The sequence below is a fragment of the Myotis nattereri genome, assembly GCF_964212035.1.
Source record: "Myotis nattereri genome assembly, chromosome: 9".
NCBI lineage: Eukaryota > Metazoa > Chordata > Mammalia > Chiroptera > Vespertilionidae > Myotis > Myotis nattereri.
Genome location: NC_138084.1, coordinates 16,264,651 through 16,291,603, shown reverse-complemented (window position 1 = coordinate 16,291,603; position 26,953 = coordinate 16,264,651). Strand labels below are relative to the sequence as shown.

General features: G+C 39.9%; 1 protein-coding gene across 4 annotated transcripts in view; it reads left to right on the top strand.

The window, feature by feature from the left end:
• PHF21A (PHD finger protein 21A) overlaps positions 1–26,953 on the top strand; it is a 165,927-nt gene that overhangs the window by 122,575 nt on the left and 16,399 nt on the right. For 2 of the 4 annotated variants that reach the window (XM_081099678.1, XM_081099681.1), the window contains 6 exons: positions 8,310–8,513; positions 14,778–15,029; positions 16,072–16,158; positions 19,630–19,923; positions 23,660–23,758; positions 26,538–26,589. In XM_081099678.1, coding sequence (XP_080955804.1) covers positions 8,310–8,513; positions 14,778–15,029; positions 16,072–16,158; positions 19,630–19,923; positions 23,660–23,758; positions 26,538–26,589 — 988 coding nt within the window. Of the gene's footprint in view, positions 1–8,309; positions 8,514–14,777; positions 15,030–16,068; positions 16,159–19,629; positions 19,924–23,659; positions 23,759–26,537; positions 26,590–26,953 lie in introns of all 4 variants that reach the window. The other 2 variants (XM_081099680.1, XM_081099679.1) reach the window with 2 other exon arrangements.

The following is a 26,953-nucleotide window of genomic DNA, read 5'->3' as shown; positions in this document are numbered from 1 at the left end:
TAAAATACTTAAAATTTTAACCAAATGTTTTATTTATTAAGAAATTGTTTATGCTTTCTTCTATTTTGCTGATTCTCTCTCTTTAATAAAATTTCTAGTACTGACCATTTAAAACAAAAAGGAAACCTGCTCTGAAATTCTGAAAGATGAATGCAGGCTTCTTCTGTCTCTGATGCAGAAAACCTAACTAAATACAGAACAGTGCAAACCATCCTTTGTCACGTGTCTTGGATGATCCAATCCCTAAACTTCCCCTCCCTCACTCATCCTGGCAGCCTATGAGGTGATGGAATTGCTCTCCCTCTTTGTTGTTTTATGTGGGGTCTTGTCAGAAAGTAAATTTGTAACACTTCATTTCTCTCTTCAAGTGATTGTAACAAATACTTCCGTGATAGATTAAACTACTGAAATAGTGAATGCTTTGTGAAATCCAGAGATTTGGAATCTTTTTAAATCTATGTGTTTATGCTTTTACAGTAGATAGTAAACATTATGTTTTTAAGTAGCAAGAGTGTCTTGTGCAGGATGTACTTTTGTTCAAATACTTCCCAATTCAAAATGTTAGTTTAGTGATTTATAAGACTTACTTTTGTTTAAATGTAAAGAAAATTTCACCATAGAATATTTTCTACCTGATGTATCCTGCTTGACTTAGTATATTGTCCTAATACCATTATGTGTCTTTTCTATCTCTTAAGAAAAACTGCAGAATTGAGATTGTTAAGCAGTATTCTCACCTTTGGAAATGATTGATTCATGTCTTAGGACATGTATTCTGTGTAGAATTTAGTTAAGTAATCTATTATGTTTGCCGCTTTCAGCATCTGATTCTGTCTCGTGTTTCTGTGAAAAGAGGGCTTCCTGCATTATCTCACATTGTCCCAGGGCTCGGAGTAAGCAAAACACTCTGTTTTATCTGAGCAGTGTTCCATAAAATGATAGGGGTTTTTAGTTTTGTTCGTCTCTTCCCATTTTAGGATCATTACTGTGCTTAAATTGTATTTTCATATCCAACTTGTCATGGACAGCTACTGTGCAGCCATTTTCAACCATAATGCTTTTGTAAGGAAAACCACAGCAGCTTCAGGGCAGAGCAACGAGAGAACCTTGTAGTGTATGGGACAGCCGACATTAACAAGGCAGTGCTGCCTTTTAAGTTGTGGGGAGAGTCATAGAATTATGAATGACAAGCTGGTGGTGTGTGCACGTCTGTAACAGAAAGTTACAGAGGGGCACGCCTTGTGCTGAACTACAGCTGAATTTATAAATTGTAGCCTCCATGTCATATCTCATTGTGTGCTACGAACAATGATTCAGGCACTTTTTTATATTAGCAAGCAGCTAAGTTATGCAGATTATAAATGGTTCTTATGTTTTTTTCTGCTGTCCTCATTACTGTACCTAGGGTCTTTGCTGGGTCAGGTTACATTTAAATTGGACATCAATTTCACACATTCGAAATCTGGGCTGCACCTGTATTTTTACACAGGGAAATATTCCCAATGTGTTTGATTTCTAAGATCAGAAGGCAACAGGTAGCTTTCTCTTTCTTAATCCTGTACTTTGGGCAATTCTCATTTTTAAAAAAGTAGTTTGAACTAACATAAAAATGTTTGACTAGATGTTAAAAATCAAGTGATTAAAATGTAATTGACATTAGAAATAAGTCACATTTAGTTAGCTATTGTTTGGTGCAAGTTAAAGGCAATGCCCAGGTTCTTAGAAGAGTCCCTCCATTTTGGTGGGAGTTTGACTATAGCAGTCCTAGCAGTCTTTTATAGCCATGCATAGGGGTTGGGGGAGAGTGGGGTTGGGTTTACCTATTACAGCGTGAATGAACTAAATAAGAATGCAAACTGCCTTTCAATCAGGCCATCAAATAAAGGGTCTCATGCCCCGTGGAGATGGAATATAAATCCCATTGATATGAATAAAGGTTCTATTGTCCTGTGGATGGGATGTTAAACCTATTGATGTAAATATCCGTGCATGCACGTGTGTGTGTGTGTGTGTGTGTGTGTGTGTGTGTGGAAGAGTAAACCACAAGAATATTTTTTAATTAAAAAAGTAAGCCAAAGTCTAATCAGTACCATGACATATGTATTCTCCACCATCTGTTAAGCATCCATGTAGAGAATTTTGAACTTTATCAAAAATAAACTGCTAATTCCAACTGCTGCTGTTCCTTAATTCATTTATATTGTACTGTACAAATTCCATGACACCTTGCAGAACTATAAAATAATTATTTATGTTCCCAACTCTCCAAGACAAAACAAATCCTCTCCCGTAGACAACATAGCAGTTCACTGCATAGAGGAGGTGTAGATACCGCTTCTGCCAAACAGGTGGCATTTTAAGGGCATATCTCTTTTAAAAGGTTTAAACATGTTAGAAGCTATTTGTTAATTCTAACCCCCAAACTGAATATTGGAGAGTTTGGAGAAAACTTTGTAGTACCTTACAAAACGAGTAAAGCCCACGTCTTTTTAACTAAGAATATTTTATAGCTGCTGCCAACAATTTCCTCCTCCTCTTCTGTCAGAATCCGGCCTGAGTATGCACTGGCGCCACTTGGAGCATTCCTCCTAGTGGCGCCAGTGCATACTCTCCCACTGACTTTCACCTGCTGCATTAGGAAGGAGCTTATTTTGAGTTTAGTGCTTTTTCCTGTGCTTTACTTCACAAAATGGTGGAATCTTCACTTAATTTATTCATTTATTTTTAATATATTGTATTGATTTTTTTACAGAGAGGAAGGGAGAGGAATAGAGAGTTAGAAACATTGATGAGAGAGAAACATCGATCAGCTGCCTCCTGCACACCTCCCACTGGGGATGTACCCACAACCATGGTACATGCCCTTGACCGGAATCGAACCTGGGACCCTTCAGTCCGCAGGCCGATGCTCTATCCACTGAGCCAAACCAGTTAGGGCTTCACTTAATTTAATAGCACATACCTTTTACTGTGGATCATAACTGTGTCTTTGTTATGCCAGTAACACATTCCCTATTCTTTAGGGGATGTTCATTGTGTGGCAGCCTTCTGAAGACTGTCATCGTGTCTCCTGCCGCCTCTTCGGCGTTGAGGAATATTGGTGTTGCTCAAAAATGCAGTGATTGTATTTCAGTCAAACAATAGAAAGTTTTTGTTTCTTTGAGTAAATTCTGACTTCATCAACAAGTGTAAACTTCTCCATGTTAGTTTTTCTGCACACAAAAATTTTAGTTTCCTTAGTTACCTTTGAGCACTTGGTGAGTCTGAAGACCTGGAAAAAATTTTCACTGCAGCCCTAATCAGTTTGGCTCAGTGGATAGAGCGGCAGCCTGCAGACTGAAGGGTCCCGGGTTCGATTCTGGTCAAGGGCATGTACCTTGGTTGTGGGCACATCCCCAGTGGGGGGTGTGCAGGAGGCGGCTGATTGATGTTTCTAACTCTCTATCCCTCTCCCTTCCTCCCTGTAAAAAAAAAAAATCAAAAAAATATATTTTAAAAAAAATTTCACTGCATTTTAGGTATAAAGATGGGTAAGGTTTGTCCTTGACTTTCTGGATTTGTGAAAAATTGTCAGTCTCTATCAGCCTCTGGTATGAAGGGTGAAGGTTATATTTTCAGATTGTATGGTTGATTCATGGAGGGGGAAAAGGATGAATTTTTAAGGCAGTACTATGCAAGAAGTCTGAGTGGGTGTGGTCCTCTCATAATTGATATAAAACAGATCATGTCAACCAGAACACAGACAAGTGGAATGACAGACTGTGTAGGAAAGCAGAGACTTAAAGCACTGGCATTCCAGAGGGCAGGGCCTTGGGCCTGGAGTTCCTTTCAAGAGAAGCTTTTTAAAATTTATGAGAGTTTGATAGAAGTAAACTGGTGCTTTGGCTGGAGGGGTGGAGGCTGTCCTTGCGTTCCTCCATCTTTCTTCTGTGCTGACCCAGGCCATGGAACGGAACGTGGAATGGTTGACTTAGGAGAAAAGGAACCTGCTTTTCTGTTGAATTAGGCCTATAAACTTGTGTATTTGGGGGGGGGGGGATCTGCCTTGCTGTCATGTGAACACGTTGATAGTATCACTGAATGTCACAATATTGGTCAACATGACTACCTGTCTCAGAAGCTGTGGCTCGAAGTGTCAGAGACTCTGTGAACTCTTCTGCCTGAACAAGCCCTGGTGAAACCTGGTGCTGCAAATGTCCAGGGAACCCAAGACTCAGAGTTACACGTGGGTTTGTGGAGCAGGTCTTGACAAATGGATTGAAGGGGGTGATGCTAGCTTGGCCCATTGCTATATTAAGGGGAGAAGATGATAAGTTATTAACTTTTCTTCCTCATTTCTGCCATCATTCTCTCCAGCTTTTCCTCTTCCATTTTCTTCATTTCCCTCCTCTTTTATTCTCATTGACTTATTAGTGAGTGACGAATGGCAAAGCTTCAGGATAATGTTCCAACATATTTAGCTGCACTTAAAGTTCTGCCTTATATATGAATAACATTGAAAATATCAAATTGTTTATGCCAGCATAACATTCATTAATGACCACAGAAGTTGATTTCTTTGTTTAAAACATGTAATAGTGGCCAGCCGGTGTGGCACAGAGGTTGAGCGTTAACCTATGAACCAGGAGGTCACGGTTCGATTCCCAGTCAGGGCACATGCCTGGGTTGCGGACTCTGTCCCTGTTGGGAGGCTTGCAGGAGGCAGCTAATTAGTGATTCTGTCTCATCATTGATATTTCTATCTCCCTCTCCCTTCTACTCTGAAATCAATAAAAATATGTATATGTAGCTTTAACCAGTTTGGCTCAGTGGATAAAGTGTCGACCTGCAGACTGAAGGGTCCCAGGTTTGATTCCGATCAAGGGCATGTACCTTGGTTGCGGGCACATCCCCAGTAGGGGATGTGCAAGAGGCAGCTGACCGATGTTTCTCTCTCATCAATGTTTTTAACTCTCTATTCCTCTCCCTTCCTCTCTGTAAAAAAACAATAAAATATATTTAAAAAAACAAGCATGTAATAGTAAAAATATAGGCTCACTTTCTGTAGAGACAAGAGTCTACTTAACAACTTTGCTGATACCACACAGCTAAGATTTACGAAATATATTATAGCTTTATTCTTTTGCTGCCACCAAAACTGGTCCTGACCCAGATCAGGATCCTGCTGGAGTTACTATGACTTTTGTGTTTACTAGAATGAACTAGAACAAGTCTGGATTGTTAGATGTAGAAAAGCCAACAAATTCGCTCAGCAGCCCCCCCGTATTAGCCAGTCCGTCAGAGTGTGCAGGGCCTCTAGACACCTGAGGAGCACCCCGTGGCAGAGCTCGCTTGACTTTAGATGGTTGGTTTTCAATCTGCAGTGAGAGATGTTTGAGTTACAGAAGGCGTCAGCATTTCCCCCAAATCTTGATTTAAAAAAAATTTCACAGACATGCACAACTACACGCTTGGTATTCTAATATTCTGATAAACAGCGCAAGGAGTGCAGCGGCCGTGCGTTTCTGAGCAGCACTCTGAAACATACCAGACCCTCTATCACGGAAAATGTGCCCAGCTTGTATGATCTGACCCATGTCTAATCTACACAGCTCTCTTTTTCTTCTGCCTTTTTTTTTTTGTTTTTTTCTCCTCTCAAGGACTAATGTCAATGTGCAAGTATTTTGAACCCTCCCTTGTCCCAGCCCCCACAAGTTCCACAGTCTTGATTGTGAATGCAGCATGACTCACTGACTCCCACCTTCTGACGTTCATTCTGATTGGTCATCACCTTGCTCCAGCCATATGGCTGCCAAGTACTCTAGCTGCGTCCCTTTCCCCTTCTTCCCCCTACTGTTCCCTTCTGCTGTGCACAGCCCTGGGAGTGGGTTCCGGGCTTTGTCTCTTGCTTGTAGTTTCCCCCAGTGGGGCAGTCAGTGAGAGAGAACACTGTATTTCCTACGGATGGCTGTAGGGGGAAAAACACCCTTTCCTTTCATGCCTGGTGTAATCATTATTTAGTCTCCTCTGCTGTTCCCGCTCAAAGTTTATTTGTTGGCAGGTGTCACATTTGTGGTGTTTGTTTTCCTCCTGGTTTCTCTCCTCCTCCTGATTTGAGCTGTTTTTTTGTGGGCTTTTTTTTTAATAAAGGTTTTTTGAGTCCCTTTCTCTCACTGCTATGTTACACTTTTGTTAGTTTGTTATGTTTGATTAATGCTGATTAATATGTTTGGTTGGGGGGTAAAAGCAACTCTAAATACTTATTTGTTTGTTAAATGTCTGGCAGTCACCAGGCAATGAAATCTATCTGTGATTCTCAGAATTATCCGTAACACCCCTGCTATTACTTTCCCCTCTCCTAAGATGTATCAGTTCAGTTACTCTGCCATTTATACTTGAGACTTGAACATTAATTTTTATAAGCATTTGATATTTTTATTAATTTGCATTTTTACTATTCTGCAGATGGTTTCTACAGAGATATTGGATTCTGCATCCTTTTTTTCTTTTTAATATTTAACTACAGAAAGAGGAAATGCTAGCAGAGTATATAGGACAGCATTCTACCCCACGCACACCCATTGGCCTTTATATGATATTTTCATTGCCCCCAAAAATAAATAATAAAAATATTTAAAATTCTCTCAAGAATGTATTTTGTATTGACTTCAAGTTTTTAAAAATCCATTTTGTAAATATTTTAATATTCAAACAACCTTAAGCCAGTAGCCTGCAGGTTTGGATTCTTTAGAGAATACAAATGAAGTTGGTTAGAATCATATGCAGGAATTTGAAAATCAACCTGGCTCTCTGATTTCACTTAACTCTTTATTTAAATATTTTTATTCACTTTTTTCTCTACTCATAACCTGTATTAGAAAATAGCAATTATTTTTGTCAGAAATAACAAACCTCAATTGATGAACTCACTTGAAAGTATATGAGAGAGGAGCTGCTTATACTTCCAGCCATGAGGGCAGGAAGAGTCAGAGCCCAGATCTGGCCCCAGATGGTTGTTATATATTTTCTGAGCCTTTTGCTGGTCTTTGGAACCATCACTTTACGTGTCATGTGAAGATTATGAGGACCATTGACTTAGCCACAGAGTATAGTTGTGAGCAAAAGTCCTTTCCCTCATGCAGCTTACGTTCTGTTGAAATGTATTCTGTAGTAATGAAGGTTTCCAAGTACACATTTTCTTGGATTTGAACAGGTCTAGAAAATTCAGCAAATGTTCATTCATTTAAAATTTTCATCCCATGTAACTAAATCCCTACTCTGCATAAACAAACGTATGCATTTCTACAGATCTTGGCCCAGCAAAGAAGTCCAGCTCATGAGTTACCCTTTTCAGTGATTTAGAATGCCTGTCATTTATATTGCATATTTCTGAGATCAAGGTTTCTTTGTTTAAAAGTCTTTAATATTTGAATCTTTGATAGATAGATGATATTTGATTAATTAACGAAAATTAATATGGCTAGTATCTGTGTAGTCAGATGCAAAAAGAAAAATGACCGTCAATGTGCCAATCATAGTTCTGAGAACTTTACAACTAGCAGCTGGTTTGGTACTTGTAAGAATTCTAAGGATATTGTTAGTCGCCTCACTTTACAGAACAGGACATTGATCCATAGATAGGTTAAGGAACTTGCCCAACATCATGTGACTGCGAAATAGCAAAACTGAAGTTTGAATTGAGGCAGCCTTTCTCCAGAGTCGTGTCTCCACTGCTATGCTCTGCTACACTGCCCTCCCAGCCTGGCATGCTCAGCTAATAACAGTCAAGAAAGCTGAGCTCTGCTGCATGACCTCCATTAGCTTTTCTTCCCACCTGCATGCTTCAGTTTCCCTTTATAAAATGTTTCTTATGCCATAGGTTCTCCTCATTTGTCGAATCTGTAAATTTTAGATGTAACAAATTTTAAAGATGTCAGAGGCATATAATTATTGCATATTTCTATACAGCTGGTAGGACAATACAGTAGGTCCTTGCGTTACGTCGGAGATCCGTTCCTACAATGCAATGTAAGTCGGAACCCACCTACATAAGGACCTACATCACTCACATGGAGCACATACACCGCAGTAATGAAATGAAACAGTAAAAAAATTTTTTAAAGATAACAATTCCTGACCTTTACTTGTGGTAAATAAATAATAAAAAACATAAAGCACATATGTACATATGTCGAAATGACAGAACTTTTTTTTTTTTAATAAATACTGTAAATGGGAGATGGTGACGTAACCACGAAACAACGAGGGTCTGACTGCCCGAGGACTGCCTGTATTCTGATAGCTCTTCTTTCTTTTTTCTCCTTTGGTAGAAAAGAGTCGTTGAACAGCTTCGGAAGAACCTGATAGTAAAGCAAGAACAACCAGACAAGTTCCAAATACAGCCATTGCCACAATCTGAAAACAAACTACAAACAGCACAGCAGCAACCACTACAGCAGCTACAGCAACAACAGCAGTACCACCACCACCACGCCCCGTCGGCGGCACCCTCTTCCAACCTGACCGCTTCACAGGTAAAGTGTGGGAGGAGCACTGCTGGCTTTGGGTTGGGGATGGATGTGCTATTGGTCATGTAGAATGAGGCCCTGTTTCAGGCTGTATTAAGCTCAACCAGCCCTACACAAAAGTTATTCTGGTTCCTTTTTTATATTATAACTGATGGGAACCTCTTGAAATTGATTTGCAGGGGGAAATAAGATTACTAAGGAGCAAAAGTTAAATCGTTTTCCAGCTGTCCAAAGAAGGAGGGATAGGTAGTGGGTGACAAAGAAAAATTGCTTCTCGGTATAAGAACAGAAGTAACGTCGTATTTTCAGTTTCTGGAAATATTTATTTGAGCTTTTTCTAAAAGTTTGTGTGATATCACCTCACCGCCTCTGGAATTGTTTTTCTGGAATTCTTAGCAATTAGGCGTAGAGATATTACAGGATCGGGTAGAAAGAGCATTTAGAAGGGTGATATATTTCCATTATTCATAGAAACCAAATATTCATTTATAAGTCCACATTCATGAGAATATGAATCTGTTCTAATACTCAGAAGGAAATCTAAAGTGGAAGCTGCAGGTCAGAACTATCACTAAGAAGTAGAAGCTTAATAACATTCTGACTTGGTGACTTGGTGTAGCTGTGTAAATGATTTTACTGTAAAGGGCATTTAAGCTACAATAAAATGTAAGGATAGGGAGGCAATCAAGACACACACAAGGACATATTTGGGAACGCTACTCAGTTAAGAAAATTATTCAAGTTTGATCTCCACACACTTAGATGTAATATGGGCACAGCTTTTTTAAATATATTTTTTATTTATTTCAGACAGAGAAAGGGAGAGGGAGAGAGGGAAACATCAACAGTTGGAGAGAATCACTGATGGGCTGCCTCCTGCATACCCCCTACCGGGGCTTGAGCCTAAAACCTGGCCATGTGCCCTGACTGGGAATTGAACCATGACCTCCTGGTTCATAGGTCAGTGCTCAACCACTGAACCACACTGGTGGCACAGCTTTTAAAATGAGCAGGGGTTTAAATGAGCAGGGACAATTGAGCAGGGGTTCTTGATCCCTGGAGGTCACAGACCCCTTTAAGACTCTGTTGAAAGCTATGGATCCCCTCCCCAGAAAAATACACATTTATAATTAATACACTCATTTTTGCACATGATTTCAAGGACTTAGATCTTTTGAATCTTAAGTGTGGATATCTCTGACCCATCAACAACAAGTCTTCACTGTATCTTTATATGTAAAGGAAAAGGTTTATGTACATTTATTTTGCAAGTGAAGAATGCGTTTCTTATAAAAATACTAAAGATTACTAAAGATTGTTAAGTTTAATAAAGATTACTATATATTTGTGCGCTCCTAAGTGCTTTAAATATATAATGTACACAATCCTCATTCCAACTCTAATAGGGAAGGTGTTGTATTATTCTCTCTCTCTCTCTCTCTCTCTCTCTCTCTCTCTCTCTCTCTCTCTCTTTAAGAAAGAAAACTAAGACGCAGAGAGATAAGTAATTATCTAAAATCATGTAAGTCGTATGTAGTGGAGCCAAGATTTGAACCCAGATATTCTGGCTGAAAAATCTATTCATCACTCTTCTGTACTGCCATATAATACCAAAAAAAGAAATTATATAACATGCCAAAAAAGGAAAAGAAAGAATCCCTGTTGTGAATCAGATAATAGAGCAGCCAGCAAAATGTTTACCCTGATCTCCACCCCAAGGCTATTTGAAAATTAGATATTCAAACTGACTTCTGAAACCCCCGGACCAGGTCTTGTATTTCTTCTGAAAGATTGCTTACCAGATTACTTTGTTGGACTTTTAAATAGAGTCGGATTAGGTTGTTCTCTTTCCAAAGTACAGTTTGATCAGAAAGTGTTTATATGGAAGGAAAGTGGTAGACTTCATTATTTCTTGGTATGTAGGAATTTTCTCTCGTGATCCATGAAAACTTTCTGTTCAAGTAACATTCCATGTCGCACAACTTAGAGAAAACACTTAAGTAATACTTATAATAGCTATTCCCTTCCTGGTATGATCTGAGTTGTGTGCTGCTTTGAGGTGATGATAGGGAGGGGTGTAGGGATATCCCCAAAACAGTGTGTGTGGCATCTCTCCATCCGAAGCCCACCTAATATAGTTGATTGGTTTGGTTAAGCTTGTTTTATATTATTTATTTTATGTAATGCAAATGTTTAATGTTAAAAGCCAAAAGATCCTCTAGGTTTTGGGGTTTTGTTTTTACAATAAACAATAAGTATTTATTGGGTACTCGCTCTGTGCTAGATTCTAGTATACAATCTAGCACATAGATTCTGGTCCCTGCCTAGAATCTGATATATGGCAATTTTCATTCATTCTCTAAATACGTATTGAGTCTTTACTATATTAGGCAATGTAGAGGATAGATTCACAAATAAGACAGAATTGCTGTCTTCAAGAATTTAAAAACTTTAGCGGAGAGGAAGATGAATGAAAACACCTAACAAAGAAGAAAATGAAAGAGCTGAGAAAATACCAGAGGACAAGTGATTTTGAGAAGAGGGAACAGGGAGTACTTCACAAAGGAGGTGGCATTTGAGTAGGACCTTGACAGATAAGTGAAATTTCAGTGATGAGCAGCGGGAGATAGAGCATCACAGTGTAGGGTGGAGTCAGAAAAGTAAATGCATTCCCGGGGAATAGAAAGGAGGCTGATGTGCCTGGAGTGTGGATTCAGGAAACAGTGGAGAGGGAGATAAAACCATAAAGAGAGGAAGCGATTAGCTTGTGGAAACCCTCCAATGCATGACAAAACTTTTGGGAATTTGGCAGTTATAGAGTCATTAAAGGTTCATGAGGTCAAGAACAAATGAGAAGTTGTATACGGAGTATATTAAATACCTAAAGTTCTTTATATTGGTACTCCTCTACGTGTTTTACACAATTCTGGTAACTGGTAAGTAGCAATCACAGCATAGGCAGGAAGAAGAAAGTGTTTTATTCTAAATCAGGTTAGCAGGTACCAAAGTATGGGGGAGTAGGAGAACCAGATCTCTTAATTAACTCCAACTCTAAGTTCTGATTTGTGCATTGGAGTCTCTGAGTTTTCAATCAGTATCTCAGGCTTTGTAGGTATAGAAAATAATAACTGAACAAAAAATAAAAAAATAAATGGAAAGGATTTTGCAGTTAGTGCTTCTTGCCATGTATTTCTGTATTACCTTCTAGTTCATGCAGTTTGGGTTTTGTCAGGATTGAAGAACCCCTTCATGAAATTTTGGGGAAGCTGCATCTTCTCTTGAAGGCAATCATACTTGGATTGCATTGGCCGGCCACAGACAGCATCCATAGAAATAACTTCCTTTGTTGTTGGATACCTTTCCTCTCTGTGTCTTTTTTCCTCCTGCCAGAACAGTTCAGAGGTTTTCATTAGGTTTGAATTTCAAAACCCTAGATTGTCTTTGTCATCTAAACTCTAACACTCCAAGATTGGTTTATGCTCTTAATACTTAGAATAGAAGAAGCACTAGGGCAGGAGTAAATATCCAGATAATACCTGTGTCAATACCTGGTGTCAATAAATAGAAAATACATTCTCCAAAACATTTTACTTGATGCATATAGTCCTGAGTCTTGTGCCTGTGTATAGAAAGAATTATATAGCTGCTAGAATACATATAGTAAAATGAGCCACCACCATATAAAGTAGAATAAGAATGCGAACCTAAAGATGTTTTTTATGTGTTGTAGTTGATGGTATGTATGTAATTCAGGTGAGTTTGAGATTTACTTGAAACAAGGATGTTTCAGACGAAAGTATACTAACCTCTTTTAAAGCAGTAACAACATGCACTTTAAAAATCTCATCAGTGAGTTCTGATTAGAGCAGCGGTTCTCAACCTGTGGGTCACGACCCCTTGGGGGGTTGAACGACCCTTTCACAGGAGTCCCCTAAAACCATTGGAAAACATATATTGAATATATAATTACATATTGTTTTGTGGTTAATCACTATGCTTTAATTATGTTCAATTTGTAACAATGAAAATACATCCTACATATCAGATATTTACATTACTATTCATAACAGTAGCAAAATTACAGTTACGAAGTAGCAATGAAAATAATTTTATGGTTGGGGGTTACCACAACATGAGGAACTGTATTAAAGGGTCGAGGCATTAGGAAGGCTGAGAACCACTGGATTAGAGCTTCACTTCCATAGCCCATTATTAGTACTAAGATGGGACTTGCTCACCACTTCAAAAGTTTTTTGTATGTAGATGTTTTAAATTGAAAGGCAGAGCTAACATCACACTGAATTAAAAACTTTTATTACGAATAGCTGGCAAAAACAAACAAAAAACCCCACAAATAGCTGGTAATGTAACGTCAGTCCTGCTGCACTACTGTAACATTTCTAATGATAACTAGCAGTTAGCTTTTCTTTGGTTTTCATCCCTGATAGAGAGTAGATGGCCTGCTAACTCCTAAAATAAATGAGTATTCCCACCCTAACTGGTTTGGCTCAGTGGATAGAGCGTTGGCCTGCAGACTCAAGGGTCCCGGGTTCGATTCCGGCAAAGGCATGTACGTTGGTTGCGGGCACATCCCAAGTAGGGGGTGTGCAGGAGGCAGCTGACCGATGTTTCTCTTTATCCCTCTCCCTTCCTCTCTGTAAAAAATCAATAAAATATATTTAAATATATATATCTGAGTATTCCCCTTTCACTCTCATTTCACATTTCGCATTTGAGGAGGCAGTGGCAAGCGGAATAAGCCACTCCTGTGTTGTTGACTCAGAGAAGAGAAACAGAGATTTGGGTGATTTTTATGACAAGGATTAATCAGGATTGCTGATTAGGCTATGATGGGATAGATCAGGCCAGATCATTACATTTTTGGTTAAAAGGAAAAAAAAGATGTTAAAAGATTAGGTCATACATATATGTGTATATGTGTTTAAGGCAGAAAATGGAAATAAAGAATTGCCTGTAACCAAGCAACTTAATACACAAGTAGTTACATAGACACTGAAATAGAAATTCACAAGGGAATTTGTCCAGATCTGATTCAGGGAGAGTGGAGTCCTTCTCACTGAGCAACGTTGTCCAACAGAACTGTCCGCACGGGCGGAAATGGCCACCACCCCGTTTGGTAGTCACAGGCCACCTATGGCTGCTCAACACTTGAAATGGGCTAGGTGACTGATGAACTGAAGTTTTAACTTTATTTTGTTTTAATGGATTTAATTTAAACAGCCATATGTGGCTAGTTAGCTACCAAATTGGACAGTGCAAGTGTAAAGAAGAAAAAGGTGGGGTAGTATCAAAGTCAGAACCAACAAGTTGGACCAGAAAAACTTCATGTTCCTGAGATGTCTGTACCTTGAGTGACTGACTGGTAGCACTTAGATGGATGTGTGTGCCGGGTGCCTGGCTCCTTTACTCCTGTGGGAAGCATAGAAGAACACAGCCTCACAGCTGCAGTAGCTGTCATGGAACACCAGTCAAGCCCTCTCACCTCCATCCGTCCTCTCATCTACGAGGCTTTTTGAAACTCAGGTGCTTGTTTCCACCTTGTCACATTTCACTGGATCTTGGCCACTTCTGCAGCAGTTCTCCACAGAAAAGATTATAGGTAGTGACACAGATCCCTTTGGTATCAAGAGCTGGTATTTACTATACTAGTTGGTTTTATTATCTGGTGCTTGGGATTTACTGCCTTTGAGGCAACAATTACACTAATCCTCATATGAGGTTCCCTTCCACCTCTCCAGGGTGACACTCAAAAAAAAAAAAAGAAAAGGGAGAGATACTGTCCTTTTATCCCTGCCTTTTGTCACAGATGGCAGATAATCAGAATCATATGATGGCTTTCTTCCTATTGATGAGATTGTAGCAATTAAGGATAGTGATAGTGTGTTCCTCATTGATTGGAAACTTCTACAAAATTTAAATTAATTGAGAGCAAGCTAAGAATTAGAAAAGCCAAAAGATACACTCATATTCTGTATCTGTAAACCCACCCCACTCGTTATTGAAAACCTTGTGCCCATATTAGTTGCAGTTATTACTATGAGCTTAACACTAAATTTGAGAACGCTGGCAAACTAGAAATCATCTTTCTCTGTAGTAACCGTGTGCTCTGTGTACACAAAAGAAATGTTATACTGAGGAACTTGATTGATTATGAGAATTAATTGCTTTGTTTTCTGCTGGGGGTTAGCAGGATATTGTTTAATAGGATCACAGTTCAGTGTCCTAATATCTCTTCTCCGTGTCTCCTAGAAGACTGTAACTACAGCTTCTATGATTACCACAAAGACACTACCTCTCGTCTTGAAAGCAGCAACTGCAACCATGCCTGCCTCTGTTGTGGGCCAGAGACCTACCATTGCTATGGTGACCGCCATCAACAGTCAGAAGGCTGTGCTCAGCACTGATGTGCAGAACACACCAGTCAACCTCCAGACGTCTAGTAAGGTCACTGGGCCTGGGGCAGAGGCTGTCCAAATTGTGGCAAAAAACACAGTCACTCTGGTAAGCCAACAGCTGCTACTCATGTGTGCCCACATGAGAGGAATATGCATTTATAGAATATATCCATTTTATGCTCCTGCTGGATTTTTTCATCTCCATCACTCTACCCTTTGGGGCTGACTAGGGAATATGGCTTTCCCACTGTCTATTCAAAAGTAACTATAGAGGTATCTTGACACCAAAGACCAAAACCCATTCAGTGCATAATTTGAGATCAAAGTCTGGCTTGACTTGAGGGGAAAACACCCTTCACAGAGGCATGCACCCCTTTGCGTGTTCCTCTCCCTCCTGTCCACGGCCCTGCCTGTGAAACTTGAGTGCTGAGACTCTGGTGCCATATTACTGATTTTGGGAAACTCCCTGCTGGATTCTTACAGTTCACTATACCTTGAAATTATCACCCACGAAGTACTGGACAAAATTGTTCATGAGATTTCTAGGATAAACCATTTGGAAACTGATGTTCTCAGAATCTTGGGGAAGGATATCCAAATTGTGGTTTAAAAGTTTGCTCCTGAAATGGCAGCTAAGAGTTCGTGGTGGCTTTTGAATGATGACCAGTGATGAGTGAAACTAGAGCAATGACAGGAAGCTTCTCCACTTAAACCCAGGAATCTTTAGAGAAGCAGCCAGATAACTCAGCCAGGTGCTGAAGTGAGAAACTTCTCTATGGGAATAAAGGCATTCTCCGTTAGACAAAGCTCTATGTTAGGAAAGGGCCCATTTGGCCAGGAGGCAAGTTTGATTTTACTTTGGATCCAGTCTTGACTTTTAAAATACTTAAGTGCAAAAGTTCTTGAGTGTCAAAGGAAATTGCCTAAGCTTGCTGAGCCTGCATGTTCCATATTAGGTATGTGAGGGAACAAATGTGATTAGTTCACTCTGTGGGGTAAAGCATGCAAGTGGGAGAGTGTTCATTCAGGTGGTTAATTCTATAGTGAAAGCACATAGAAAATATTGTCTGATGCAGAGAACAGTGATGCTTTGATATGGAACATTTATTGTCCCCTCTGATTTACTTATCTTTCTCATTTTTTAGCAGGTTCAGGCAACACCTCCTCAGCCCATCAAAGTACCACAGTTTATCCCTCCTCCTAGACTCACTCCACGTCCAAACTTTCTTCCACAGGTGAGTGAACCACTGACAAGCCAATAAGGGTTAGGTGGACAGAAATCCTTGAGGGCCTGTAATGCTCTTGTCAGATCAACTGTAGACAGATCCCTCTTAGCTAAAGATTCCAGCTGCTGATTTCTATATCGTGACGAAGCTTCTTTTATCATTGCAGTTTCTTAACAGTGACCAATGACAGTAGCAGGGGGATGTAAGGAAAGGAAATTTTCCTAAATTTAATCAAGACAACACTATTTTAAACCTTACAATGTTAACTTACTGGAAGAAGTTAGCCAAGACCTACCTGCCAGTGGGGAAGGAGTATAAATACCACTTTCCCTCCCTATTTGCCAAAGAGAGCAGGGAAGGAAACCACAGCCAAACTAACTAGTAAAAACCATTCAGTTCTACTCTGGAAAGTGATAGCACTGAACACCACACTTAAACACAAAGCCGTGCTTATGAGAATTTAGACTTCAGGTCTACAGAGCTTGCCCATCTTCTCTTGAGAGCATTCCTAGCAATTGGGCTGAACTCACCATTCTCATGGCAGAGTGTCGGGATTGCCCCAACTGGGTCTTGGGGGGAGTTGATTTGCCTGATGGAAAGGTTGGGAATTCCTATCTGAGGCCCCAGGTTTCAGGCAAAGAGAGAAGAGAAAGGAGTTTTGTGGTCAGTTGCCATAGGTGATTTCTGAACTGCCTATATGATTTTAATCATTTATCAGATAAATTCTTTTTATAAAACTGTTTTCTTTTTAATTGATTTCAGGGAGAGGAAGAGAGGGGTAGAAGTATCAATGATGGGAGAAAATCAGTTATCAGCTGCCTCCTGCATGCCCCCCACTGGGGATCAAGCCCCCAACCCGGGCATGTGCCCTGACTGGAAATCCAATCGCGACTTCCTGGTTCCTGAGTTGATGCTCAACCGCTGAACCACACCAGCCAGGCTATCAGATAAATTCTTAATAAATACCTTGTGTTTCAAAAAAGGCACTACCAGTCAACACTATGGATATGCCAGTTTTCAAGACAGCCAGTTCCCTGCCCTCAGAGAGCTTCAGACACATTATGGGCAGTTATACTGTCTGTTATGGAGGGATACCCAATTCCTTCTTAAGAATATTACAGAACGTTGCCTTGAAGAGTTGACATTCTATCTGAAACCTGAAGTCCTAATAAAGTCAACCTGACAAAGTTTTGGGGGAAGAATAAAAATGCTCCAGGCTAAGAGCAGAACATATGCGCAAGTCTGGGTTGGAGAAATGTATGGAAGCTTTAGGAACCAGATGCAGTTCGGTGTGGCTGAGACAGTGGGCCTCAGGCTAGAGTAAGCAGTAGGGCTGGAGAAGCCCATTGGGCCAGAGCCTGGGGAGCAATACAGGCTGTGTCAGAATTTGGGCCTTATCCCAGGAACAGCGGGGAGCCATGAAAGCACTTTCAGACAGGTACTTGGCATGATCAGATTTTTGTTTTAGAAAATTCCTCCTTGCCACTGTGTGGAGAATAGATTAGAGGTGGTCAAGCCTGCAGAAGGAAGAACAGTTAGAATACTGTCAACAATAGAGAATATTGCTACCTGCCACTGACTGTAGCACTGTACGTGGGTTATCTATTTTAATCCTCACAGCAACCATATGGAAGTAGGTGTTGCTCTTTTTTAGGTGAGGACTCTAAGGCTTAGTCCATGTTTTTTAAATGGTGGATTATGCCTCATTAGTTGGCTGTGAAGTCAATTTAGTGGATTATATGCAGTTTTTAAATAAAATGAACAAAACACAATAGAAAATACTAGAGTACATAGCCCATAAGGATTATTTCATGAAGTTTTTATTTTTAGAGACAGAGATATATGTCTATGTGTGTATACTGGTTACAGTGTGAAATGTATTTCCTACTATATGACTACAGCACCTACCACAGGGTCACCTTAAATTAAGCTGAACATTCAGACTCGCCAGGGGCCACACTTGGCAGCAGTCTACTTAGAACGATGCAGGACAGAAACCAGCTCTTTCTCAGCATCAGACATTTTTCTTGAATGCGCGTCCCTACAGTAGCCCATATGCAGTCTCCACACCTGCTCAGGGGCGGGGAAATCAGGGCAGTGGGAGAGCCACTCCGCCATAGAAACCTGATGCCTCACAGAAGCCAGTGTATCTTATAACAATTCCATAGGCATGGTTTTCAAGGTCCCTGCAACGGACATGCCCAGTTATAAGCATGACCCCACTTTGGGAAACCCAAAATATGGTGTCCCAAGTATTTATAAATCTCGCCATTAAGTTTCGATTTAGCAATAAGGGGTCATTTTCACCATAAGCAATGCTGCCTGGTAACATAGTTGATATTCTTATCTCTATTGGGTTTTCAGGAAAACAGAACTGGAGAGTTACCTAAAGGTCGAACTCTAATACATAAGAGGAAAGGATTTTGCCCATAAGGTCACAGTTTAGAAAGTTTGAAAAATACTGGCTTAGGAAGATTAGGTATGTTGCCTAAGGTTATACAGCTAGCAAGTGGTAGAACCAGGATTTGAACCCAGGCAAGGCTGTCCCATGTTTTTAATTAAATTTCTGCCACTGTTTAAGTAAGCCAAACATAGGGAAAAGTAGTGGCAGTGAGAAGAGAAAGTAGGACATATTTGAGAAGGATTTAGGAAGTTGAGATGGAGGAGGAAACATCAAGAATTGTTCTGAAGTTTATTTAGGAAAGAAATGAAAATTTACTGAGGTGATGATTATAAGAGGAAGAGAAGGTTGAAGGAAGAAATTAATGAGTTTTAGATACGTTGATTTTGAACTTCTTGTGAGATTTCCAAGTAGAGATGTCTAGCAGGCAGTTGAATATGATTCTGAAATTTAGGAAATGTCTGGTTCTAAGATACAAGTGCGGACGTCTTCAGTACATTGATGGTATCTGAAGCCCCAGGGTGGATGAGAGCTCCCAGGAGGAGTGAGGACACTGGGAAGAAAGGTTCCAGGACAAAATCCCAAAATACACTTACATTTAGTATTAGACAGAGGAAGAGGAAGCCCACAAAGGAGACTGAGAGAAGGGGTGGCCAAGATGGGGAGTTAGAGGGTCAGAGATGGGGGTGAACTGAAGTGTGGATAGGAAGAAATTTAGAATGTGAATTAAGGCCATTGGCAGCATTATTACCATACTCTGGGCACAAGTTCTGGGTGAGACCAGCCTCTGGATTGGGCATTTGACCTCAGCCTGAAGAGACGGCATATATAAAAGAAGGAGCTAGGTTTAGAATCAGAAGAACTGTGTTCGAGGGTAGCATTTGGACCCTCTAAAGAGCTGATGAGTATTTTATAAGATTATGTATCCTGAGTTCTATAGAAATAATACAACCAAAGTGAACATTAATATTTGTACTAAATAACATTTCACATATATAGTGTGGACGATCTGATAATTACTTAAGACTTATAGGAAGCTTCTGTAAGTAACATGGTAATTGTTCTCTCTTTCCCCATAGGTTCGACCCAAGCCTGTGGCCCAGAATAACATTCCTATTGCCCCAGCACCTCCTCCTATGCTTGCAGCTCCTCAACTTATCCAGAGGCCTGTTATGCTGACCAAGTTTACCCCCACAACCCTCCCTACCTCCCAGAATTCCATCCACCCCGTCCGTGTCGTCAATGGGCAGACTGCAACCATAGCCAAAACGTTCCCCATGGCCCAGCTCACCAGCATTGTGATAGCTACTCCAGGGACCAGACTGGCTGGACCTCAAACTGTACAGCTTAGCAAGCCAAGCCTTGAAAAACAGGTACAGGCAAGAGTATGCACCTGCTTTGGGCATTAGCCTTGCCATTGAAGCTAGGTTATCTCTAAATACATCTTCTCAAGGGCTCTTTACCTCAGTACCATTGTCAGTGACCTGTTGCTTATCATGTGATAATTTATTTAAAATGCAAAAGGGCCATTCTTACTGAAGAAAGTTGGATTGCTTTTTCCATTATACCCTTATAGATGGATTCATAGTTCTGTGTGAATGAGCTCCCCCTGCTGGTTGTGAAGCAAAAATTCACAGATGGGTTCTGCTACTGTCAAGTCAGGAGGCACAGAGGAGATAGTAAACAGAAAATCCCATATTAGTTTTGGCCCAATAAGAATCCAGATGAAGATGGGACTATGAATGTCAGAAAGAATAAATTTCAAAGTTTTCTCCTGGTTATTACAGATAATGAAGAGTCAAATGAAAAAAATTGCATTTTCTAAAAGGTATTCTTTTAACTCGAAAGGATTTTAGTTCAGATATTTTAGCCTTTAATTTATATTTCTAAAAACAGATGTTCTCTTAAAAACATGAGGCTAGAGAAATACAGGTAACCTTCAAAAATACTAAGGACTCTATGACAGAAAGACTTTTAAAAACAAGAAAACAGATTTATTTATAGGCAGTCACCATATATTCTATTTAAAGAAAAACCAGTGATGATAAAGAAGAATTTTGCAAAGAAAAGCATCCTCTTTCAGAAGTTGATTTAAAAAGTCATCTAATTGCTCAGGCTTGAGTTCTCATTCACATGAAAATAGTCTCTGGTGATCCTGAAGCTTGTGCGTCTGGGGGGCTGACTGTGGTTCAGAGAGGCCGACCAGATGGCGGGGCTGAGAAGGCTTCCTGTTGCCTTGCCTTCTTGAACAGGAACCGTGCGCATGGAGAGCCCATCTTCCTACCCAGGCAGCTTATCACTGCAGCAGACGTAAGAGGCTGGGTACCAAAATCTTGTGCTCAGACAACACAAGAAAGAACATACCTCTATTCCTTGGTAGCCTACTCAAACCCCAGGAAATGCTTTGAGGAACATTCAGAAATAAATTACTTGCACATATTTTAGGTCAGAAGTTTTCAAACTTATTATCAGCGGAACTTCAGCATTAAAATCTTGAATGTAGAATGCTCAGCTTAGGAGTCTGGGCAGAGGCATATTTGACAGTCATCTGGCCTTGTGTACAGGGATGGCTCTCAGAGTACCTCTGAGGACCCTTAGAATTATAAAGGGTGTGGTTTCAAAACACTATTTTAGATTGCTAAATATGATTTCTCTTTGACCTCTTTTTTCATAAAGAAATTTTTAGGAGACAAGAATTTTTTCAGTTTTATTTTTACACTTCTTTTTTTTCTAGTTACAAAGATAATACATATTCATTGTAAAAGAAAAATTCAGACATTACTAAAATATATGTTGTAGCAAGTGCATCCCCCATAATTTATGAAGAGAGTAAAATTTGCCCATAATTTACCCCTCCCCAAAGTTGCTATTAACAGTATAGGTTACATTCCTCCACATACTTTCTGTGTGTATACTAATATTGTAAAAGCAAAAAAAAAAAAAGTCATTATATATTATTTTGTAACTTGCTCTTTTTCTTATTAGAGCTTGAATGTCTTTTCGTTTCTGGCCTTACACATTGATAGAGATTTTAATTTTAATTTTAATATCATAGAAAGGTATCCATGAATTCTTTTTTTAAACATTCTTTCCTAGTGGTAAATTCAGTGGTTTACCTTCTTGTTGACCTAATAGAGGACTCCAGTTCATTGCTGTTTAGTAGGATACCTGGCATAGCAGTCTTACTGGTTAACAAGCTCAGCAAGGATGCTCTTTGTGTTTTTTATCCAGTTCTGAGATACTTGTACTCTACAGTGTGAGAGAGAGAACTTGGACCCTGGATAATTCCTTGGTGGAGAGGAATTGGTTTGTCCTCCCCTGGAGTCATTACCACTCCATGCTTTTGCAGCCTTAGAGATGGGAGTGAGAGACCTCAGGAACTTCACAGTCTCAAGTGGAGCAGCAACCCTTCCAGTTGACCTTCTTGTCTCCCTCCTCTCTCAGACCTCTGTCCTTCCACATTAAGAGAGCTCCGGGTACCCAAGACCTTTAAAATGTCATTATAAACTGCTTTCCCATGTGTTCCCTTGTAGGTGTGTTTGGTGGTTTGTTTTGTGGAGTTAGTGTGTCCTTTTTGGTTCAAAGTGAGTGGTATGAGAGAGAGGAGGCACAAGTGGCTCTCCTGGGGGTCATGTTCCCCACAGGAGATCAGCGTCTCTTTACAGTGCACCTGCTCTACGTGGGGCACTGTACTAGGCACAAAGCGTGCAAAAGTGTGTTGAACAATCCCTGCTCTCAAGAAGCGTGTAGAAGAGGAGGAAATAGGACAAGACACTGGTAAAAAAAAAAAAAAAAAAAAAAAAAAAAAAAGACAAGGCAGTATTTGTACCCAGAAACAGATGCTTACACTTTCTCAAAGTAATATGAGAAACAAGGAAGATATGAAAGTAGCCAGGAAAGAACGCGAAAGACCTTTCTGATTGTGTAGAATGTTTTACAGCATAATGGTTTTTGAGAACTTCTGATGTTATGCCTGTAGGACTGAAGTCTTTCATTTGGCTCCCGCTCATCAATAATCAGTTTCATTCTCACTTATTTAATTACTTATTGTTGCCATATAAAAAGACCATTGGCATCTGCTTTTTTAATTTTGAAAAAGTAAATTAGGTGTGTGTTTAGTGTTTCACCCACTGTTCTAGCATTATTTCAGGGTTTATAGAGGGCTTCATAAAGTGAATTAGCCATTGGGTCATGGTAAGAATAGTAACGCAAGCCCCGTCTACCAATTTGCTAGCTGCCATCTGTGTCTGAAGATGATAATGCTGCTGGTGTTTCTTTTGTGTGAATGGATGCCTTTGGAAAATGAGGTTGCCAGTAATCAGGATGTCAGCCTCTTGTGAGATGACCTTTCCTTGGCAATTGCATCTCCCTAATGGGTGATGCAGACGGGTTTTAAACATCCCAAGTGAGGGTACTTCTGCAGCCTCTCTTGGATTGTAATTAGAAATGTTCTGAAATAGCAGCGTGTACATGTAAGAGGTTTTTTTTACATCACTCAGATCTTAAGCATGCTGTGGATTAGAGCTTGACCCATATGTAACAAGAGTGTGCTTGCTTTTGGGAAACTGCCCCTACATTCTAAAATGCATTAAAATCAGAGAGAGCTGCCTATATTTTATTTTTATACATAGGAATTAAGCCTTGGCTTTTTCTTTTTCTTTTTTTAAATATATTTTGATTTTTTACAGTGAGGAAGGGAGAGGGATAGTTAGAAACATCGATCAGCTGCCTCCTGCACACCCCCTACTGGGGATGTGCCCGCAACCAAGGTACAAGCCCTTGACCAGATTCAAACCTGGGACCCTTCAGTCCACAGTCCGACTCTCTATCCACTGAGCCAAACTGGTTAGGGCGGCTTTTTCTTTTTGTATAATTTAAACGGTTGTATTTATAGATTCATATTTACTCTAGTTATACAATTTAACCATTTCAACTGGGCCTTACATTTTACATTTCTTCCAAAATGAAATCTATATTACCTCCTTTATTACTGTTTCCAGATTGAAAATGTTTTTCTTTCCTTTCTTGTTGACTGCAGTCAAACTGTGTTTGTTTTCATTCTTTAATACAAAGTAAATTCTGAATTCTCATTTAATTTTCTTCTCCTAGACAATTAAATCTCACACAGAAGCAGATGAGAAACAAACAGAGAGCCACACCATCACTCCACCTGCTGCACCCAAACCAAAACGGGAGGAGAACCCTCAGGTAGGTCCAGCTCTCCACAGGCGTGGCTCAGTCTAGGAGACTGGCTTATTCTCACACACCAGCAGGGACACTTGCTCCTGAGCACTTTGGCTTTTCTTTTGCTTTCTCACTATTCAGTAATGTTACTTCCAAGTTAGGTTGGCCTAGGGCAGATAAAGAGTATGGCCTTGAGTGTCCATGAGCTGGCATACCGGCATTTTGTACACATATCACAAATTTGAAATGTAAGATTGGGGATCATTTTACCAGCTCTCCTATTGCACTCCTAATAATCACTATGTTTATTTGTCTCAGCCAACATTTATAAGCTGTTCTGTTCACTCAGCTAAGGTCTATTTACGTTATCGATTACAGTTGTCACATTTGCTTTTTGTTGTTACTGGTGTATTGCACTAGATTTCCAAATCCCAGGTGAACCAGTAGCTGAAAAGTAGTTCATCGAAGCATAGAAGTAGGGATGAAAAGAGTAACATCTGTACCACAACTTAGGATAGAATTCTAAACTTAAATAGCAAACAAGACTCTGGTACAAACATAGAATGTGAATTCATATGTCCTTAGACAAGAGAATTTTTAAGTTTGATGATTTAGCATAAGCAGCTATAAAATAAAAATTGGACCGGTGATCTGATGATGAATATCTGAAAGTTGGATTTTATTAGACTGGTGGTTTTCTTCTGTCCTCAGTGCATTCTCTGTAATGAAACCCTGTCAGATAGTGGCATGAAGCCATCAAAGCTGCATGTCATTAAGAAAAACAGAACTATGATTTATTAAGCCAGTAAGGTTTTTCTAAAACAAGTATAAATGATAATTTTTTCTGATATGAAATGGATTAATTTTTAATGTATCTTAAAGGAGGAACCAAAACTTGAACCAAATTGCTGAGAAACTTGTAAAAGCATCCATAAAATTTAAAAAGTATAATAATTGGAGAGAAAAAAAAAAGAGTAAGCTGTTAGCAGAATTTCCTTATCAAGAGAAATTAAAGAATATCTTATGTCAGTGCATGGTGTAGGCAAGCAGGTACCTGCCATCATAGGTAGCAGCAGGTATTTTACCTTCTGGTTGGGCAGAATTACTGCCATAAAGAGGCAGTTGGTTCTTGGCACATGTGTGATACATAGATGAGACAAAAGTTCTTGACAACTTTTTGTTTTGTTTATCACTGAAAATCTGTTCCACAGGAGAGGATTTTTTAAATTTAATAATTCTTTCATGAACTGTCAGTCTAGACTGGCAGAGATGTTTTGGACGTGAGCGACCAAGAAGGGTGCAGTCACGGGATTAGAAGAAAGTGCATCTGAATGTCAGTCCTCACACTGCTTTAACAGAGAGCAGTCGCTAGACAGCCTTCTAATCTTGATTACGTTTTGAAGGAATAGTGGGAATTAGGAATGTAGTTATTTTTGGCAGCCATAACATGTATGCCGTTTCAATATACAATGTGGGAAATGGGCAGCGAGTCCAAGACTGCTTTTCCTGCCAAAGAACTCTGGCTGTTGGAGGGAGAGGTGCCCACCTAACTTTGGAATAAGAAATAAAAACATTTCTTCAAGATTCTGAGATAATAGTAAAGGGCATTTCTGTTCTCCAGTGCCTGCCTCAATGACTGTATTTTCATAAAACGCTATCTTGGGTAGCCTGAACCTGTCACATCTGGCCAAAATACCATGATATTTAATGTTGAGGATGAAATGTCAGGGTTTTTTAAGACTGAACTGTGGTATAAATAATTCTATAAGAGTATGTCTCCTAGCAATGAATGATATTCTTTATTCACCGGCAAAAAAAAAAACAACAATTGATGATGCACTCTTTGGCATGTATAGCGCCCACATGCAGTAGTACAGTGGAAAATGGAGACATACTTTCCAGACCTCATGCAACCAAAGAGCAAAGTAGGCATCAATTTGTTGCTTTCTCCCACTTTAAGCATCTGACGTGTCAGCTGTAAGGTGCAGTGTCCTAATCAATCTAGTCAGAGAAAAATCGCTCCATGTTTTTAGGCCCATGTTTGAATGAAAAATCATAGTGTTAAGCAGAACACCTGCTATCATTCCTGAAACTCATTTAGCTTTGAGTTAGCGTTGTCCAGTCAGTGGTAGCAAAAGTGTAAGAAACCCTGACTTGACATGACAAGTAAAGGCCTAGTCATGACAAGTAAACTACTTAGAATTTTTAGCTTGTTTTATAGGAGGCTCTGCACGTTTTTCGAATATGAAATCCTCTTCTCTCTAAGAGGATTTTAAAAAATATTTTTATTGATTTTTTTAGAGAGAGAGGAAGGGAGAGGGAGAGAGAGAAACATCGCTGTGAAAATGAAACACTGATTGATTGGCTGCCTCCTGGACACCCCCCTACCAGGGATCAAGCATACAACCCGGGCATGTGCCTTGACTGGGAGTTGAACCGGCAACCTCTCAGTGCACGGGATGACATGTAACCAACTAAACCTCGCTGGCCAGAGCTCTAAAATGATTTTTTCTTATGAAAGAAAAAATATTGGGCCACTCAAAATGCTGATTCCTGCCATTGAAGAAGTAGAAGATGTAGACCCTTGTCCTTCTCTTTTTGGTCCCTGTGAGACAGGAAGCGGTGGAGTGGCTTCATAGCTGTTAGGAGTGGAGGATGCCCCACTCTTTTTCACCTGAACCTGGCCTCCTTCAGGCCACCAGCCCGTTGGGCTGCCTTTCTCTAGAATTCTAGTTGGGAACATGTGATTGGCTTTGTGAGAACCCAAACTGAAGCATATTCATCTTTTGTTTCTCTGGCACAGAAACTTGCCTTCATGGTGTCTCTAGGATTGGTAACACATGACCATCTAGAAGGTAAGAGAGGATATTCATAATGTTGCCTTGCTTCTGGCCCAGAGCTTAGTTCTTGAAAGTGGTGTTTTATTGCTAGAATAGAAAGCTGAAAACAAATAGAGCATCATGTAGTCAGTGTGGACTTTGTTTCCTTTTAGAGTAAAATTGGCGAATGTTCAGCCCTCCCCTTCCTTTCACTTTGTGTCACACTGCTGTCCTGGGCAGACCACCCAGTTGCCTGGATTCAGGTGACTTCCGCTCACTTAGGGAACTTTCTCCCCCAGACAGCGTGGAGTAGCACATGCCCCCCTGACTGTATTTTTCAGTCCTCTTGGTTATTAGAATCTTAAGGACAGTTGCAAAGCTACACCTGTGTTGGTTACTT